Here is a 17,122-nt window from a genome sequence, read left to right on the forward strand (position 1 = left end):
CCTCCCAAGGGTTCATCAGGTACCCTCAGTGGGGCTTGGTAGGGCTAGAGAAATAGCTTTGAGAGCCCCTCTACCTTCAACCTGACCAGCGGAATTGAATCCCATGCTTGACTCCAGAGTGGACTTTTTATTTCAAGTTCACCATGAGTAAAGGTTGGGGGAAAGAGACCCGAGTCTGTCTGTCTCCTTGGCTGGGGCCCACTTGGATTTCCATATATGGTTCACACAACCACAAGCCCCCACTGGCTAATGTCGCAAGAGTTCTGAATGTTGGGATATAAGGAGAGAATAACAGTGGAAAAGTGTTGGGGCCTGTCTGTTTTTTAAGAGGGAAGAAGAAGATTTTTCCCTTCCCCAAGAACCCTGGGGGCAGCTGGTCTGGTCATGTGGCATTTACTGGTATTATTTCTGTTCTGACTCTGCACACTTGTGACTGGAAGGAGCCTGGTTAAGAGCTGGAAGGGTATTTTGCTCTGATTTAGGGTCTTGCCCCCTTCCAAGAGACCAGCAAGTCTGTGCCAACGTCTGTGTGCTCCCAGAGGACCAGCAAGACTGTGCCAGTGTCTGTCCAGCCACTATGGGCCAGAGCCCTGGCCCTGGTGAGGCCTTGCCCAAGGCCCAGGGACTCTGTTCTGTGGTTGCCAACTTCTTCTCTTCAGTGGAGAGGGAGGATGGGGCCTTCCCAAGAGGCCTGAAGGACTGCCCACTCTTGGCAGCAAGTCCAGGTAGTTGCTGGCCTCCGGCCATCTGCTTCACCTGCTTCACCAGGCCTGGTGCTTGGCTGGGAGGCCCGGGGGTCTGCTCAGCCCCTGCAGGTGCTCTTCCTAAGGCCTGAGTTGCTGGCTCATACAAAAAAGCCTTGGCAGGGGGCTGAGAAAGAAGTCTGGCCTGGGTGAGTGATTTAACAGCTTGCCAGGAGTGCTCTGAAGGGGCCGCTGCTTTGCCCAGTGGCTGAAGGACAGGATCTGACACAATGCTTCTCTCAATGGCTCGTGACATCTGTCCCAGACCTTTGCTGGCAGGCCACGAGCTCGACTCCAACACTGGCATCTTCTCATCAACCTGTGGTGTGATCTCATGGGGAGAAGCTGCCCGTTCCTTCTGGCGAGGAGTTAGGTCTATGAGATCCATCACCAAAGCAGCTCTATTTTTTGACTGAGTATTCTGGTCCACAGGCCTCAGTGCTTTTTCTTTAGCTACCAGGGTCTGGACCACAGCTGACAGTACTTTGTCAGGAGGTGGGAGTCTCTGGGACAAAGAGGCATGGGATTTGTCGGGGGGCCTGTCTGAAGTCTGGGGTTTGGGACTGCTGGTGACTAGCAGTTTGTCTGGCTGCGGAAGTCTCAGGCCAGTAGGGACAGGGGTTTTCTCCAGTGACTGGGGCCTTGGGCTGGCAGCACCTATGGATTTATCCAGCCTTGGGTCAGCTGTCCCCAGAGGTCTTTCCAGTGGTTGTGACCTGACTGAGGGTGAGGAGCTTGGGCCGGTCACTGGAGAGGGTTTGTCAGATAGTTGGGGTCTTGGTCCTGCCATTGCAGGTGGCCTGTCCAATGGCTTCTGGCTGGATACCAAGGATTGGGGTTTGGTCCCTGACCCAGCAAGGTCCCTGACCCTATCTACAGGCTGGGGCCTGGAGTCAGTTCTATCAGGAGGCCTTTCAGGCAGCGGTGGCCTCTGACAAGTCCCTGCCAGAGCTTTTCTGGACAGCGACAACGTCTGGTTGGTGTCAGCAGATGGCTTGTCCGACATCTTGGGCCCCTGAGCAGCTACTCCTGATGATTGCTCTGCCAGGTGAGTGCCTGGGCCTGGAGGCAGCGGTACTGTAGGAGGTACATACTCACGGATCTCCCCAGGTTCCAGAGGGTTGGGCCCACAGGGATCATGCTCAGTACAAGACAGACGCCCATCCAGTTTGGAGATGAAGAGCATCCCTTCCCGATGCTGCTTACAAAAGGAGCTGGGACACATCTCACAGAAGGAGGCTGCTTCCTTTCCGCAGATGTCACACTGATGCCAAGGACACTCCCATTTCCCTGAAAACACAGGTGTGAAACAAAGGCTTAGGAAAATAAGACATGCATATGAGATGGGTCATGGCTCTGGAACTAAGTCAAAGGAGTGATTTCAAACTGCTGCCTTCTGCAGAGAGCTCATGCCACTTACCCACCTCCCCTCCCCCAGGATCTCAGCTTTACTTTCTGCAAAATGCATAAAAATAACAGCCAAGTATCAAGTAGCAACTGAGTATCAATTAAAAACCAAGCAGGAGTAAAAAAAACAACAAAACAAACCCCAAGCAGGAGTAAACCCCGATTTCTACAATTATTTCCAACAAGGAGAAAAGCAACAACAATAAAACAAACCCCAAAGCTCCCCTTAGATGGAATGTGAAGGTATTCTTTCATATTTGTACAAACTCCATTTGTCCTGTACAGCCTTTAAATATTCAACTCTATGGGGAAAATCTCAGCCAATTAAACTGCTTATTTGGTTTTTACTAGGAACAGGGAGCAGATACACAAAGGTGAAAAATGGAAGCAGATTTACCTTTGCTCAATGTTAAGTCTGGAAACTAGCACAAACTTTACCTGTGTTATCCACACAGAATCAGCAGGAAAGACCCAAAGCCAACCCAAGCTGCTCTCTTTTACCCTCATTTCATGATACCCGAATCTCTGCCATGGACAGTGTTCCGTCCCAGCTCCTTCCAAGTAAACTACACTAGAGCTCACTCCTGGCTCATAGGCAAGATGAGTTCTATCACAACCTGTGCCAGCTACGGCTCTGAGTAACTGCTTCTGAAACGATTCCCCATTTCCATTTCCTGGCACTGAGGTCAGTGTTATGGCCTTGCCCCTACACTACCTTAGTTTCTATTATTTCATTACCCTGGCAACCACATATTGAAGGAAACCTAATTTGGGGACAAACTCCTCACTCCCACCCCTCTTTATGGGTTGCTAGGAGGATAAAATAACATAAAATGCTTGACAGAGCAAATGAGTTTCTGTTCCCTTCTCTATAACCTAGGATTCTAAGCCTTTGTTGTCATTTATTTTGACACCTCTCAACACTATGCATGGGAAGACCAAAGGGCTCTCAGAATTCTGGCAGAGAACAAGGAGAACTCTAAATGGATTTTGGCACCAACCTGCTGGTCGCTTGGTTAGATTGAGACAGTCTGCATGGTAAACTTTGGGGCAGCCTGGCTTCTTACAGGAGACGAGCTGGCCAGCATCCCCACAGCTGAAACACTCATCCTCTCGCTCCTTTGTGATTTCACCCTGGGTCCTGCGCTTCCCCTGTTGCTTCTTCTTGAATTTCTTTGACTTTTCCTCTGTGGCAATGGGTTGATTCTAGAGGTCAAATATTGTCGACACATTAGTTGTATGATCTTGACCAGGTTAACTATCCTCTCTGAGCTTCAGATTCTCCTCTGGGAAGACACAGTCCTCATAGACTACTGTGAAGTTAAGAGAAAATGCAGGAAAAGCACTGGGCATATCACAGGTACCCAATAAATGGTAGCACGAATTTTATCTGGTATCAACTACTCCTACCACTTGGGCGAAGTAAGAGAGAAATGTGCTGCTTTTTGTTGACACACAAGACTGATATTAAAGGTCATCCTTTAACAATAAGTTTTATTTTTATTCTTATGTTTGTCTAATTTCAAAACTAAGGAAGACTTCTCTGGGTGTGTGTGTCACACACATTTCTAAACTTATTCAACAAACCTTCAATGAGCACTTAGTATGAGCCATGTGCTAGGAAGACACAGAAAACTAATTTGTGGCCCTTGCCCTTGACAAGCTATGCATCTTTACCTAAGTCAGTTTAGGTTCATGTCCACCACTCCCCAAGATAGACCCTGGTGCAGCCCGCAGGTCTACTCTATGCTCCCTGCAGACCACACTTGGTCACCAAAATGCATGGTTTTCATCGCATTATTTATCTCAGCCTAGGAACATCCAGGACCAATCCAATTTATTGCCAGCCCACAGTGATCTCCTCCCATTTCTAAACTTCTGCTCCCGCATTTCCCTTTCACTGATTCATGTGTGAAATGCTACACAGACCCTAAAGATACAGAAACTGACATCCCTAGTGCACCTAACACCATTAAACTCTGTTACTATTTTAATTTATAGGGACTAAGTCAACTGCACATCTTAAGGGAACAAGACCATTTAACCAACTAACTAAACAAAATACAAAATCCAATATAAATTTTCTTATTTAATAGATAAAAGAATAATCACTGGGTGTTCTTCATTTATTATAGCTCAAAATGATTACCCTCTTTAGCTAGTGGTTTCCATGCTAATTTGCATTTTTCAGTTCTTAATGTTGACTTCACAATCAAACAAGCATAATGGGAAATACCCAATTGGAGTCACGGTGTAGTCTACTTTGCATCAAAATTAAATTTCAATTTTCAGCATGCTGTTACTTACGATAGAGAAATCTGGAAGCATCCAGATGTTCATCTATTATGGTTCATCCATTATATAAAAATTTAAACAGTCACTAAAACTGATGGTTATGAAAATTATGTAACAGCAAGGAAAAAATGTTGTATAATATTTAAGAATTATAAACAATTCTTAACAGTTATAGAATTATAATTCAGTTAAAGTACACATAAAAAAACAGAAAGTAAGATACAACAAAGTTTATACTGTTACACGGTACATGGTTAAGATTAAGGGTCCTTAAAAAAAAAAAGTCCTATGTTTATCTACAGTCTTTTTTTTTTTTTTTTTGTGGTACGCGGGCCTCTCACTGTTGTGGCCTCTCCCATTGCGGAGCACAGGCTACGGATACGCAGGCTCAGCGGCCACGGGCCCAGCTGCTCCACAGCATGTGGGATCCTCCCGGACCGGGGCACGAACCCGTGTCCCCTGCATCGGCAGGCGGACTCTCAACCACTGCGCCACCAGGGAAGCCCCTATCTACAGTCTTATACTACATTTAGAATCTTAAATTCAATATCAGATTCTCTGGTATCTTTAAAAAGGCAAAAAGAGACACACAGACAGAGACTGAGACTCTTTCTTAGGAAATGTGAGTAAGATCAACTAAGACCAATAAAAGACATGGGAAGTAACCTACTTTACAGATTCCTATTTTACAGCTTTTTTAGCTAGAAAGGTATCACTAATTAGAAGTCAGATTGTTCAAAACACTTCAACAATATCCAAAGACCCTCTCCAGTGTACCAAACTGATCATCAGAATGCTTAGTTAAATTGCCAGTGTCCCTACTGACAACTATTCAATGTCATTATTTCAAAAAGACATCTTCTTAAAATAAAGACTCAGTCCTGCCACAGGTTAGGGAGGGAGGACCACACCATTATCCCTGATGCAAACGTTTAAAAGGTACCTTTGGCCTTACACCCAAAAAGCCACTGCAGTTCGGAGCTCCACATTTGCAAACAGTCTTTCCATTCCCAAGACATTCTAGGTTGTAGTTGAAGGTAAGTTCAGTGCCTGCATAAAAGACCATGAAAATATTAATATCTAGGGCTTTAATTACATTATTTCTCCATTAATCACAAAAGGCAGACTTCCAAGAGAACAGATTAATTTTTAAAAGATTAAAAGGATTTATTAACTCTAATTGCACTATATTATTAAAATACTAATAAATCCTAATCCTATAACATTATTAATGAGCGAATATAACTTAATAACAGAAAAACTTATATGACTTAATAAGTAATTTTTAAAAGATTTTTTTGATGTGGACCATTTTTAAAGTCTTTATTGAATTTGTACAATATTGCTTCTGTTTTTACCTTTTGGTTTCCTGGCTGCGAGGCATGTGGGATCTTAGCTCCCCGACCAGGGATCGAACCTGCACCCCCTGCACTGGAAGGCGAAGTCTTAACCACTGGACCTCCAGGGAAGTCCCAACAAGTAATATTTAAAATAACTTTTACTATAGATGTGTTAATCCCAAATTGTTTTTTATTTTTTTCTAACCATTCAGATTCAAAATATATTAATTCATTACCAAAAACAGACAAACAGCAATTTATTGTGCACTGATGTGCCAGGCACTGGGAAAGCAAGTACGAAGGAAACCTGTCATCTGTGCCAAAGTGAGTACATCTTACCAGGCAGCACTCAAGGGAGAGAGACATGTCAATACAGAATAATACCAGAGAACTCTAGACCACAAGACCTAAGCCCCGGCTATACATCCCAGTTACACCACAGTCTAGCTGGCTGATTTGAGCCGAAGAGTCCATTTGTTAAATGCAGATAACAATCTCACGAGCTTACTGAGAATGACATAATGTACATAGCAGAAATTTGTAAACTTTAATAGGAGATGTACAAATTTAAGGTATAAAAAGTCCCCTTTCTGTCACAAGTGCATTTCATCAAAACTGAGAGCAAATAAATCACACAAACATTCAAATTCAAAGCGTGTTAGGGAAAGCCTAACAAATAGAAGAATTTTATACAGACATACAAAGAGGTTATCTCTGGGTGGGGGTAACGGCTTACCGTTAATGTACAAAGTGATAATTGTTCAGTCAAAATTGTCAAAACTTAGGAAGATTTCCCTTTGCAGAATGACAAATCTTCTGTCAGTGAGACTAATTAATATATACAGTTTTTCATCTGATATTGGAAACATAATTATTTTTTAATTTGGTTGAGCAAATTATAAAGCAGCTGGCTTACATTTAGGAGTTCATATGGTACAAATGCTAGAACCACTTGTGGCCTGCTAAGAGGCTCACATTGTGAGGAGCCTGTAGGAACCAAGACTGACCAAGGTAACAGCAGGGTCACATATCCCCTCCCCACTGTGAACTTACTGGACTGAATGATGGGTAATTCTATTCACACTAATCTTATTTAAAAATTTATGAGCATAGAGCTGAATTTTCATATATTTAATGTGCTTACAATGCAACTCAACCACAAGATAGCAAGATACTTGGCATAACTTGCTGCTCACTCAGCACCCACTATGTAAACAAAACCACACGAGGGGATAAATCAGAAGGTATCAGTGCGCATACAGGAAAGCCATTCTAGAAAACAGTCCAAAATACAATAATCTGCAATCTGGGGGGATGGCAAATGGCACTGGAGAAGAGATAAACAAGGAGTGAGTATGACACATTGAAGACAGAAAGTAACAGGTATGTGAAGAGCCCATGAGGTTGGATGTGTAAGGAGGAGAGCAAGCTGAAAGTTCTGATTCCATTTGCAAGGCTGAAGCTCCTTTGGGCACTCTGCATGGCAATGAGCACATTCTGTCTTAATTCCCCCATCCCACCCTTGCGGACTGGGAGGACAAGAATAAGGTCTGTCAATTCCCACACCATTCTACCTGAGCTGAATGAATATGGGAGAAGAGAAATTTGTGGCTAGACATGGTAGAAGAGGCCATCCCCACGGACACAGACTAAAGTTCAAAGTAGAAGTGTGGTACTAAAAGCAGTCGGGACAGAGATAAGAACTGAAGTCACGTGGCTAACATTTGAGTAATTAATACAGAGGAACACTGCCCCTCCCTCCCCCAGTGTGGTTAGAGATAAAAATGGAGAAAAGAACGAGAGATATATCAGATCCAAGAATCCAAGTAACATAGATAATGCTACCAAATACTTTACAGTACTTTTGTAAGGATTAAATGAGACAATATGCTTGGAACAGTGTCCGGCATTGGATAAATGGTAGCTCTTACAGCACTCACTTGATAACTCCTGTTACAAAGCAGAAATCGACCCACTTTACTCTGAAGCCATCCATTCCAAACATTTGATACCAGTTACTGATTTTAAAAATCACTATCATTCAGTCCAGTAGAGCACAGTGCACAGTGATGCTCAAGCGTTGTTACTTTCGTCGTGAAACACTTTACGTGAAGCAATGCAAAACAGTGGCTCGATTTTTAAAATATGAAAACTGTCAGAGCCTTTAAAATTCTAAAGAGCCTAAAAGACTCCTGGGCAGCAGTATATTTAAATTATAGAGAAATAGATATATTGGGGGGAGGGGGGGGATGTTGGGTGTTATCCACAGATTGAAAAAAAGAAAAGGCAACAGACAAAAAGCTGACAAAATTGCTCTTTAATTACTTTATCTTCATTAGTGTTTCCTGAGGTAAATGACACTGACCGGGCAAAGCAGAATGCTCATATGGGATTTCTGCTTTGAAAGTCACTGGACTATGCTACCGTCAATTACAAACTACCCAGGCCAGTCCGATCTCATTTTGAGTTAGGAGAGTGATCTGAAAATGCTTTGCTAGTATTCCTGCAAAACTTATTTTGAAAAATTACATACGTCCTTATACATTCAAACTTATACAAGTCTAAATATTTTTTAAAATCATGCAATTTAGAGGGTGTCGTATGTATATGTATATATGATATGCTTACAATTTTTTCATCAAAACCTTGACACTAAATTTTAAGCTCCTTTAATTGATGGAAAATATCCATCATATAACTTTACTTTCGAACCTCTTAGCCCTATCAGGTTTACTTTCAATTCAAATAAACATCTTAATATTGTGCTGATTACAACTACTTCACTTCTACACTCTGAATTCTCAGACATAATAGGCATCTAGGCAGGTCACAACATAGCTGTGCATTCTCCAAATGTCCAGTTCTTTGAGACCCAAGAGGTGAGGGTTTTTGTTTTTCTTAGCCTTGGGCTCATAAACCATAAAATTCAGATGGGTAAGAGGTGGATATTTGGTTTATAAAGTGGATAAAGGGCAACTGTAAAAGGAGACCTGGACTGCTGACACTTTCTAAGGCAGACCAAATTTTTTTTTAAATAAATTAATTTTATTTATTTATTTCTGGCTGCGTGGGGTCTTCATTGCTGCACACGGGCTTCCTCTAGTTGCGGTGAGCGGGGGCTACTCTTCGTTGCAGTGCACGGGCTTCTCATTGCGGTGGCTTCTCTTGTTGCGGAGCACAGGCTCTAGGCGCGTGGGCTTCAGTAGTTGTGACACACGGGCTTAGTTGCTCCACGGCATGTGGGATCTTCCCGGACCAGGGATCGAACCCGTGTTCCCTGCATTGGCAGGCGGATTCTTAACCACTGTGCCACCAGGGAAGTCCTAAGGCAGACCAATTTTTAAGGAGTTCATATAAAAGCTATGGAAAAGGTCTGGAAATTTATTCCTTTAAAACCATCCAGGAAATTCCCTGGTGGTCCAGTGGTTAGGACTCGGTGCTTTCACTGTGGCGGCCCCTGGTTCAACCCCTGGTCAGGGAACTAAGATCCCACAAGCCGTGTGGCACGGCCAGAAAACAACAACAACAAAAAAACCAAACATCGATGCCCAAACCTTGAAGACATCATGCTAAGTAAAAATGAGCTAGCCACAACAAAACAAATATTGTATGACTGCACTTACATGAGATTCCCAGAGTAGCTAAAAAAATCACAGAGACAGAAGATAAAATGGTGGTTGCCCGGGGCTCGGGGAGGGGGGAAATGAGGGAGTTATTGGTTAATGGGTATCTTCAGCTGGAGAAGATAAAAAGTTCTGGAGATAGATGGTGGTGACGGTTGCACAACAATGTGAATGGACTTAATGCCACTGAACCGTACACTTAAAAATGGCTAAAATGGTAAAATTTATGTAATGTGTATTTTACCATACCACCACCAACAAAAAAAATACCTGGTACATGCTAAGTACCACCTGGAAAGTCTTTTATGTATCCTTGGGAGTTCGCGACCTCATTTTGGATTATAGAACATATGGGATTTTTAGATAATAAAAACTGAAATCCCATTCCTAGCTCCAGAATCCTTAAATGATTCTTACCTGCTTTAATGTCACTCAAGGCAAAAAGGCCAACACGGGTATCTCCATTCACAGACCACTTCTGTGTTTCACAGTTGGGCTGGCAGCAATGATTCATGAATCGAGCATAGTTTCCTTTGGGACCAGCATCAATAATACGATCCTAGAATTCCAAGAGATGCTGTTCAGCAGACCTCTACTATTACTGATTAAAATTGGAGTACTAATAAATACGCTGGGGTTTCTATTCGTACGGTTTGATTCTTCCAGAGGGGTGGGGTCTCAGAGCGCGGTCCCTTGGCCAGCACTAGTATCACCACCCCAGAATCCGTTAGAAATGCAAACTCTCGGGTTGCACTCCAGGCATACTAAAGCAGAAACTCTGAGGCCCAGCAATCTGTGTGAAGCCCGCTAGGTGATTATGATATATGCTGAAGTTTGAGGACCACCATCCTAGAAACAGTAGCTTGTTCCATTCTCTTAATTAGGTAGTCCTGAACCCTGGCTACACATCAGGAATCACCTAAGATTGTAATAATGACATCAAGACCCCATCCCGAATGAAGATCAGAGTATCCTGAGGTAAGAACCTCACAATCTATAAAAGTACAACTCGGTAAATACGAAGTTTCACACCAAGAAAGGTCTATTATAAAAGTTAAAGGGGGGTGGGGGAGAGGAACCTAGCAGAACGTAATACTCAGGTACAAAGAGGAATCTCAGTATACACCGAAACGAAACACGTTAGGATGCTGGAATTAGAAATAAGTCCCATAAACAACAAGGTCCTACTGTACAGCACAGGGAACTATATTCAATATCTGGTGATAAATCATAATGCAAAAGAATATGAAAAAGAATATATATATGTATAACTGAATCACTTTGCTGTACAGCAGAAATTAATACAACATTGTAAACGAAATATACTTGTATAAAATATTAAAAAATAAAAAATAAATTTAAAATAAATAAATAAAACATGTTGGAAACACACACACACAAAAAAAGAAATCCCAAATATAATTCTAGACACCAGTGAAATGTAACTCATCAGAAATTCCAATAATTGGAGAGCTGACTTGGGTTTGTAAGCTGAGTTTTATAGTCAATTTATATGACCTTCTCAATGCACTAATTAAATACGAACAAATCAGTGTCTCAATCTGTGAAATAAAAAGTAAAAGAATTATTATTTATTTTTCTGGCTTCAACTTTTAATCTTACAGGAAAAACACTAAAGACATAATCCCCAACTTACGTTGGACACTAAAAAATAATGCTAAAAGCAGCTGTATTGCCTTTTGCCATGGATGTACAGCTAAAAATGAGCAACCTTACCTAACTCCAGGACCCTGATCAAGCAATCCCTATGAACATGGGGGAAAGACACTGTTTTGGACAGTGTATGACATGCCTATGAACACTATAGCTGGGACAACACTAATTCACAATCTTACAACAGTGGAAATAACACTTTTCATTACTTACTTTGTCTAAAGTCAGCATATAGAAATTAGTGATATCGTGTTCTTGGGCGTAACGGATTCGAGCTCTGCACTCTTCTTCATCTATTAGCTCACCCACATATTCATTGACAAATTCACCCTGGAACAAGAAATAGCTCTTAAGTGGCAAAAAGCATAACTGTGTTCACAGGTATACCTTATTTTAAAAAATTAATGAAAACAACAGATTCTCCAAAGCAATTCACGCACATTTAACTAGTCACTTTAACAAAGGTTTATTCAAGAAACCACATAATATAAATATGATGCCTCAACTATTTGAAAATATGAACCATCTCCCCACTCATACCACAGCCAACGGCAGAAAACTTGGGATACACCTTAAGATCAACCAAAATGAAAGTAAGTAAACTAAAGCTCCACTATAATGGTGATATGGATAGTCGATCCCTTTACCTGCCCAAGAACCTAAAAGTCAATTTCGCTAAACTATCCTCTTTTTCCTTGGAGCATGCCCTGCCTACTGACCTTCCACATGTCACATCATTGTCCTCCTGACTCACTATTCAATAGTCATACTGGCTTTCTCTCATGCTGTCCCCTCTACCTGAAATGCCTGAACAGTCAACCAGCCTAAGCCAACAATTACTTATCTTTCAAGTCTCAATTTAAAATATTCTCAGGGACTTCCCTGGTGGTGCAGTGGTTAAGACTCCACACTCCCAATGCAGGGGGCCCGGGTTCGATCCCTGGTCAGGGAACTAGATCCCACATGCATGCCGCAACTAAGAGTTCGCATGCCACAACTAAGGAGCCCACGTGACACAACTAAGGAGCCCTTGAGCTGCAACTAAGGAGCCCTTGAGCTGCAACTAAGACACAGCGCAACAACAACAACAAAAACATTAAATTTCTCAGAGACCATCTAGTTTCAGGCCCTTTGCCACATGCCTCCTTCTAGAACCCTTTGTGTTTCCACAGTGGGTGATTACTTGTTCAATGTCTCTCCGCATCTAGAATGTAAACTGTATGAAAGCATGGACCATGTCTCTCTTACTGAGCACTGCATCACACAGCAACATGCCTGACACACAGATGATATATAATAGTTACTTAGCAAATGACTAAAATAGACCAACCCATATTCACTTCCTTTCCTAGAAACAGACTTCAATAAAATTCTTCAGAAGGTATAGCCAGAGTAAGGTTTATTCTATTAAAATGTCAAATTCATTCTACTCAAAGACTGTACAATACCATCTATTTATTAGAAACCTGCAGGCCCTTCCAAGTTTCAAGTTGAAGATGTTACTGCATTTTCATTAGAGAAGACCTAATCCTCTTCTCCTTCATGTTCCATGAACCCAAACCTATTTTTCTCTCAGTAAAAATAGATTTTATTTGTTGGTGATTAACACCTCTGTATTATGCTCTCACTATCCTCTCTCTCTTAACTACAGGTTCCAGGATTTCCACAAACGAGCAAACAAGGCCACAGTATCTCTATGAATTTCCCTCATTTTTTTCATCCTCATACATAGTGAACATGACCAATACGTGAACTTTAGAAATAAAGGAGACCATCTATTCTCAAGCCTCTAATTTATGGAAGGATTGGCAAGACATATAATAAGGTTAATCCTCACACTATATTATTTTCCTCCATGATCAATTTTCTCATATTCATCAAGAACAATTACTCCTATTAAGCAACTGCTTAAAGAAAAAAAATCTGAAAATTAAGAATAGGTTTCTTCACCTTTTTGATATCTGTTTTTGTCCGGAGACCCCAGCCCCTCTGTAATGTGCGAAAAATTTCAACCTCTGGATACTGGCGCTTAGTAAAGCACTGGTTTTGGCAGCGCCCTCCAGCAGGACATACTGTGGGGTGACACTCATAGAGCAGCATGCGGTTGATGCACTCGGAGTCTATCCCACAGGGGTTCTCATCAGTAGCTTTACAGTTGCAACGGGGAATTTCAGACAAGTCTGCAGTGAAGATCTGTACCCTGCCAATAGGACGGTTCACCTGGAGTAGAAACACATACTATAGTATAGCAGGCAAGTCAACACAAGACAATTTAGGATCTATGAAAGGCCCATTGCTTTCCTTTAAAGTCACATGCCACATTTTACATGAGTTTGAATTATCAAGATTTAGCAGGATTATTCACAATAGCTAAAATGTGGCAACAACACAAGTGTCCACCGACGAATGAATAAGCAAAATGTGGTAAAAACAATGGAATCTCATTCAGCCTAAAAAGGAAGGAAATTTTGACACACGATATACAACATGGATGAACCCGGAGGACATTATGTTAAATGAAATAAGCCAGTCAAAACAGACAAATACTGATTTTACTTAGATACAAAGAGACAGAAAGTAGAATAATAGTTGCCAGGGGCTGAGAGGAGGGGAAAATGGGAAGCTACTGTTTATTGGGGTATAGATTTCAGTTTTACAAAATGTAAAGAGTTCTAGAGATGGATGGTGGCAACGGTTGCAAAACGTTATGAATCCATTTAATACCACTGAACTGTATACTTAAATATGGTTAAGATCAAAAATTTTATGTTATCTGTATATTACCACAATTACAAAACTGGCGGAGGCCTTCCCTGGTGGCGCAGTGGTTGAGAGTCCGCCTGCCGATGCAGGGGACACGGGTTCGTGCCCCGGTCCGGGAGGATCCCACATGCCGCGGAGCGGCTGGGCCCGTGAGCCAGGGCCGCTGAGCCTGCGCGTCTGGAGCCTGTGCTCCGCAACGGGAGAGGCCACAACAGTGAGAGGCACACGTACCGCAAAAAAAAAAAAAAAAAAAAAAAAAAACCTGGAGGAAATAAAGATTTAGGCAATTTGACATAAAAATAAAGCCTCACTTGATATGCAAAATGTAAATACCACAAATTTTAAAAATTCATTTCTTAAAAAAAATCATAATTTCAAGGCTGGTAAGCCAAGTAAATTGTAAAATGAGTTTCTGCTATTGCCACATGGTGGCGCCACTTTAGTTGCTACATTAAAAAAAAAACAATCACCATTCTCAACTGGTAAATATTTAACATGAAAAGGTCTCTGAGCAATCGGAGTCCTATTTGTGAAGATGTATTTTAATATTGACTATCATAACTTGAAATCTTTTTAATAGACTATAGCAATGTCACCCAGGCATTCATTTTTAGTGGTGCTAGTACTGAAAACCACCATGAAAATCCTGTGTGGTAAAACATAGAGGCCAAACAATTTCTGTGATTCTGAAGCCATTAGAATTTTCACAAATACTAACAACAATGTGGAGAAAAAAAAAATAGATGTTCCACAACAGAGGTGCATTTGTGCACTATAAGAATGGTCTCTCCTACTTGGGGAGGGAGGGAGGGGGGGGGAGAGATGGGGAGGAGAAGGGGTGGAGGGAGGGAGTGTGCGGGGGGCTGGGGAGTGGGAGTTTGGGGTTAGCAGATGCAAACTATTATATATAGAGTGGATAATAACAAGGTCCCACTGTATAGCACAGGGAACTGTATTCAATATCCTGTGATAAACCATAATTAAAAAGAATATATATATGTGTATAACTGACTCATTTTGCTGTACGGCAACATTGTAAATCAACTATACTTCAATAAAATAAAATAAAAAATGAGTCTCCCCTACTTGATATTATTTCAGTGGGAACAGTCAAACCACGAGTCTTCAAAAACCCATCCTATACATAAAATTTGACTCCTCAGGAATTGCATGATTTTGACAAGTCACTTTTACTTGCAAGACTGTTGTGGGGAATAATCTGTTTGTAGAAGTATACTGCCCTCAAACGTTCTCCAGAACAACTTAAAATGACGTTAGTCTCACTGCCAGATCTCTTCCCAGCTTCTTTAAAATACTGATGAATGGTATTAACTTGTTAATGGAGGAACACCCTCAACATATGCAACTGGAAGTCACAAACCTACTGAGTAAGGCAAATTCTAAGGCATAAACAAGGGCTGAGCTCAATCACCTGAGACTACAGGTCCTACATAAGGCATCTGAATATTCACCTCTGATTCAAGGTGAGTATCTTTACCTGACTGACACACCCCCATCCAAAAAAAGTTTCATCCTACTCCTTTTCTCTCTATAAAGGTATGTTTCAATCATTCCTCCTTGACATATGATCTAACCTGTTATTAATCCCAAATAAGTTTCTTGCCTAACACAACATAAAGCAAAAACAAAACCCCACACGTGGTTAAGTAAGAACAACACAGATATGTATCTGTAGTATTTACACTTGCTCTAGATCAGGGATTGACAAACTTTTTCTGTAAAGGGCCAGATAGTAAATATTTTGTTTTGCAAGCCACAGATCTCTGGTGCATGTTGCTCAACTCTGCCACTATAGCCCAAAAGCAGCAATAGACAATATGTGAATGAACAAGCATAGCTGTGTGTCAATAAAACTTTAATTATGGACACTAATATTTGAATTTTATAAAATCTTCATGTGTCAGGAAATAGTCTGTGAAAAGCAAATTTTCCCAACCATACATAGTAGGCCAGATTTGGCCCATGGACCATAGTTTGCCAACCCCTATTCTAAATCTTTTTCCTGGAAATACACTTTTGTTTTAAAGATGGAGGAAAGAAGTTGGTGTCTAAATTCTGTGATTAGATCATGTATGGGACGTTAGTTGGCTTCTCAATATACAGGTTCAATACGGTTGACGGGCTACTCTGAAGTGCCTAACTTCTGCTATGTGTGACATCTACGACTGTGGAAACAGAAATTACTTCCCCCTTTTCTGAGGATGAACCACACCTCAGTGTTATGGCTCCATGCACAGTAACTCCATTTAACTCTCAGTTCTACCATCAGCATCCATTTAGACCCAATTTTAGGTTCTGTTTTGGTTTTTTCCCAACAGTTTTAACTATTTGTAAGGATTGATATTTTATATTTTATGACACTTTCTCAGAGGTCTTTCAAAAATCAAGAAGAAACTTTACTTATTAAAAAAACTCATTCTATACTGCAACTACTAGGCAGGTCCATTAGACTTTTATATCTTTATTATGGAGTTTTAGTGTTCTTACTTTTCCTATATCTCATAATTCTTTACTAATTCATCATCACTCTTTGTTACTCATCAATGATTGCCAACTATGCTAAAAAAGACAAAAATAATAAGTGGAATGACAGAATCATAAAAACATGATGCTACGGTGAAACAGTCACAGTTTAGTTTCTGCACTGCATTACCCAAAGTACTACATCATCTTTCCAGAAAGTATAAAAGACTGGAGATAACGTCTTTCAGTCTATTTTTAGTAGGGTTGCTAGATTTAGCAAGTAAAAATCCAGGATACCCAACTGAATTTGAATTTCAGACAAAAAATCGTTTTTTAGTTTACGTATGTCCCATGGAATACTTGGGACATACATAAACACACTAGACTCTAAAAGTTGATCTCTAAGTGAAAATCTCAGACTTCAGAAACAAAAAGAAAAAAAAAATCAATGAGTACACGAATAATGTTTCTCTAATGACAAAAAATACATATATATGGTCTTCCCATCCAGGAATGACATCATCACAAATATCTTGCAACAAGAACTTGGGCGATCTCATTTTGTTAATAGAGCTTATAGTATTCTTTCATGTGGTCTGATATTTGAGCACCAAAACTCACTTGATTAAAAGGTTTTTAAAAAAGAGGTTTCAGTAAATACTAAAGTTCCTAATAAGTTTTTTCCTCACTATTCCTTTATTTTTACTTCTGTAAAGTTTTTATAAAAATGACTTAACGATATAAAAATATAAAGGGTCTACTGGGCCCAGATGATAAACGATGATGACTGTTT

At 40.9% G+C, this 17,122-nt stretch overlaps 1 protein-coding gene across 5 annotated transcripts in view; it reads right to left on the reverse strand.

Annotated features, from left to right (window-relative positions):
• Positions 1-107: 107 nt before the first annotated feature.
• Positions 108-17,122, reverse strand: part of NSD1 (nuclear receptor binding SET domain protein 1) — a 127,151-nt gene continuing 110,136 nt past the window's right edge. For all 5 annotated transcript variants that reach the window (XM_082622697.1, XM_082622698.1, XM_082622695.1 and 2 more), the window contains 6 exons: positions 13,033-13,302; positions 11,296-11,412; positions 9,826-9,967; positions 5,389-5,495; positions 3,152-3,356; positions 108-2,033 (listed from right to left, as the gene is read on the reverse strand). In XM_082622697.1, coding sequence (XP_082478823.1) covers positions 403-2,033; positions 3,152-3,356; positions 5,389-5,495; positions 9,826-9,967; positions 11,296-11,412; positions 13,033-13,302 — 2,472 coding nt within the window. In that variant the 3' untranslated portion in view covers positions 108-402. The remainder of the gene's footprint in view (positions 2,034-3,151; positions 3,357-5,388; positions 5,496-9,825; positions 9,968-11,295; positions 11,413-13,032; positions 13,303-17,122) is intronic.

Source organism: Mesoplodon mirus, assembly GCF_964341445.2.
Source record: "Mesoplodon mirus genome assembly, chromosome: 5".
Taxonomy (NCBI): domain Eukaryota; kingdom Metazoa; phylum Chordata; class Mammalia; order Artiodactyla; family Ziphiidae; genus Mesoplodon; species Mesoplodon mirus.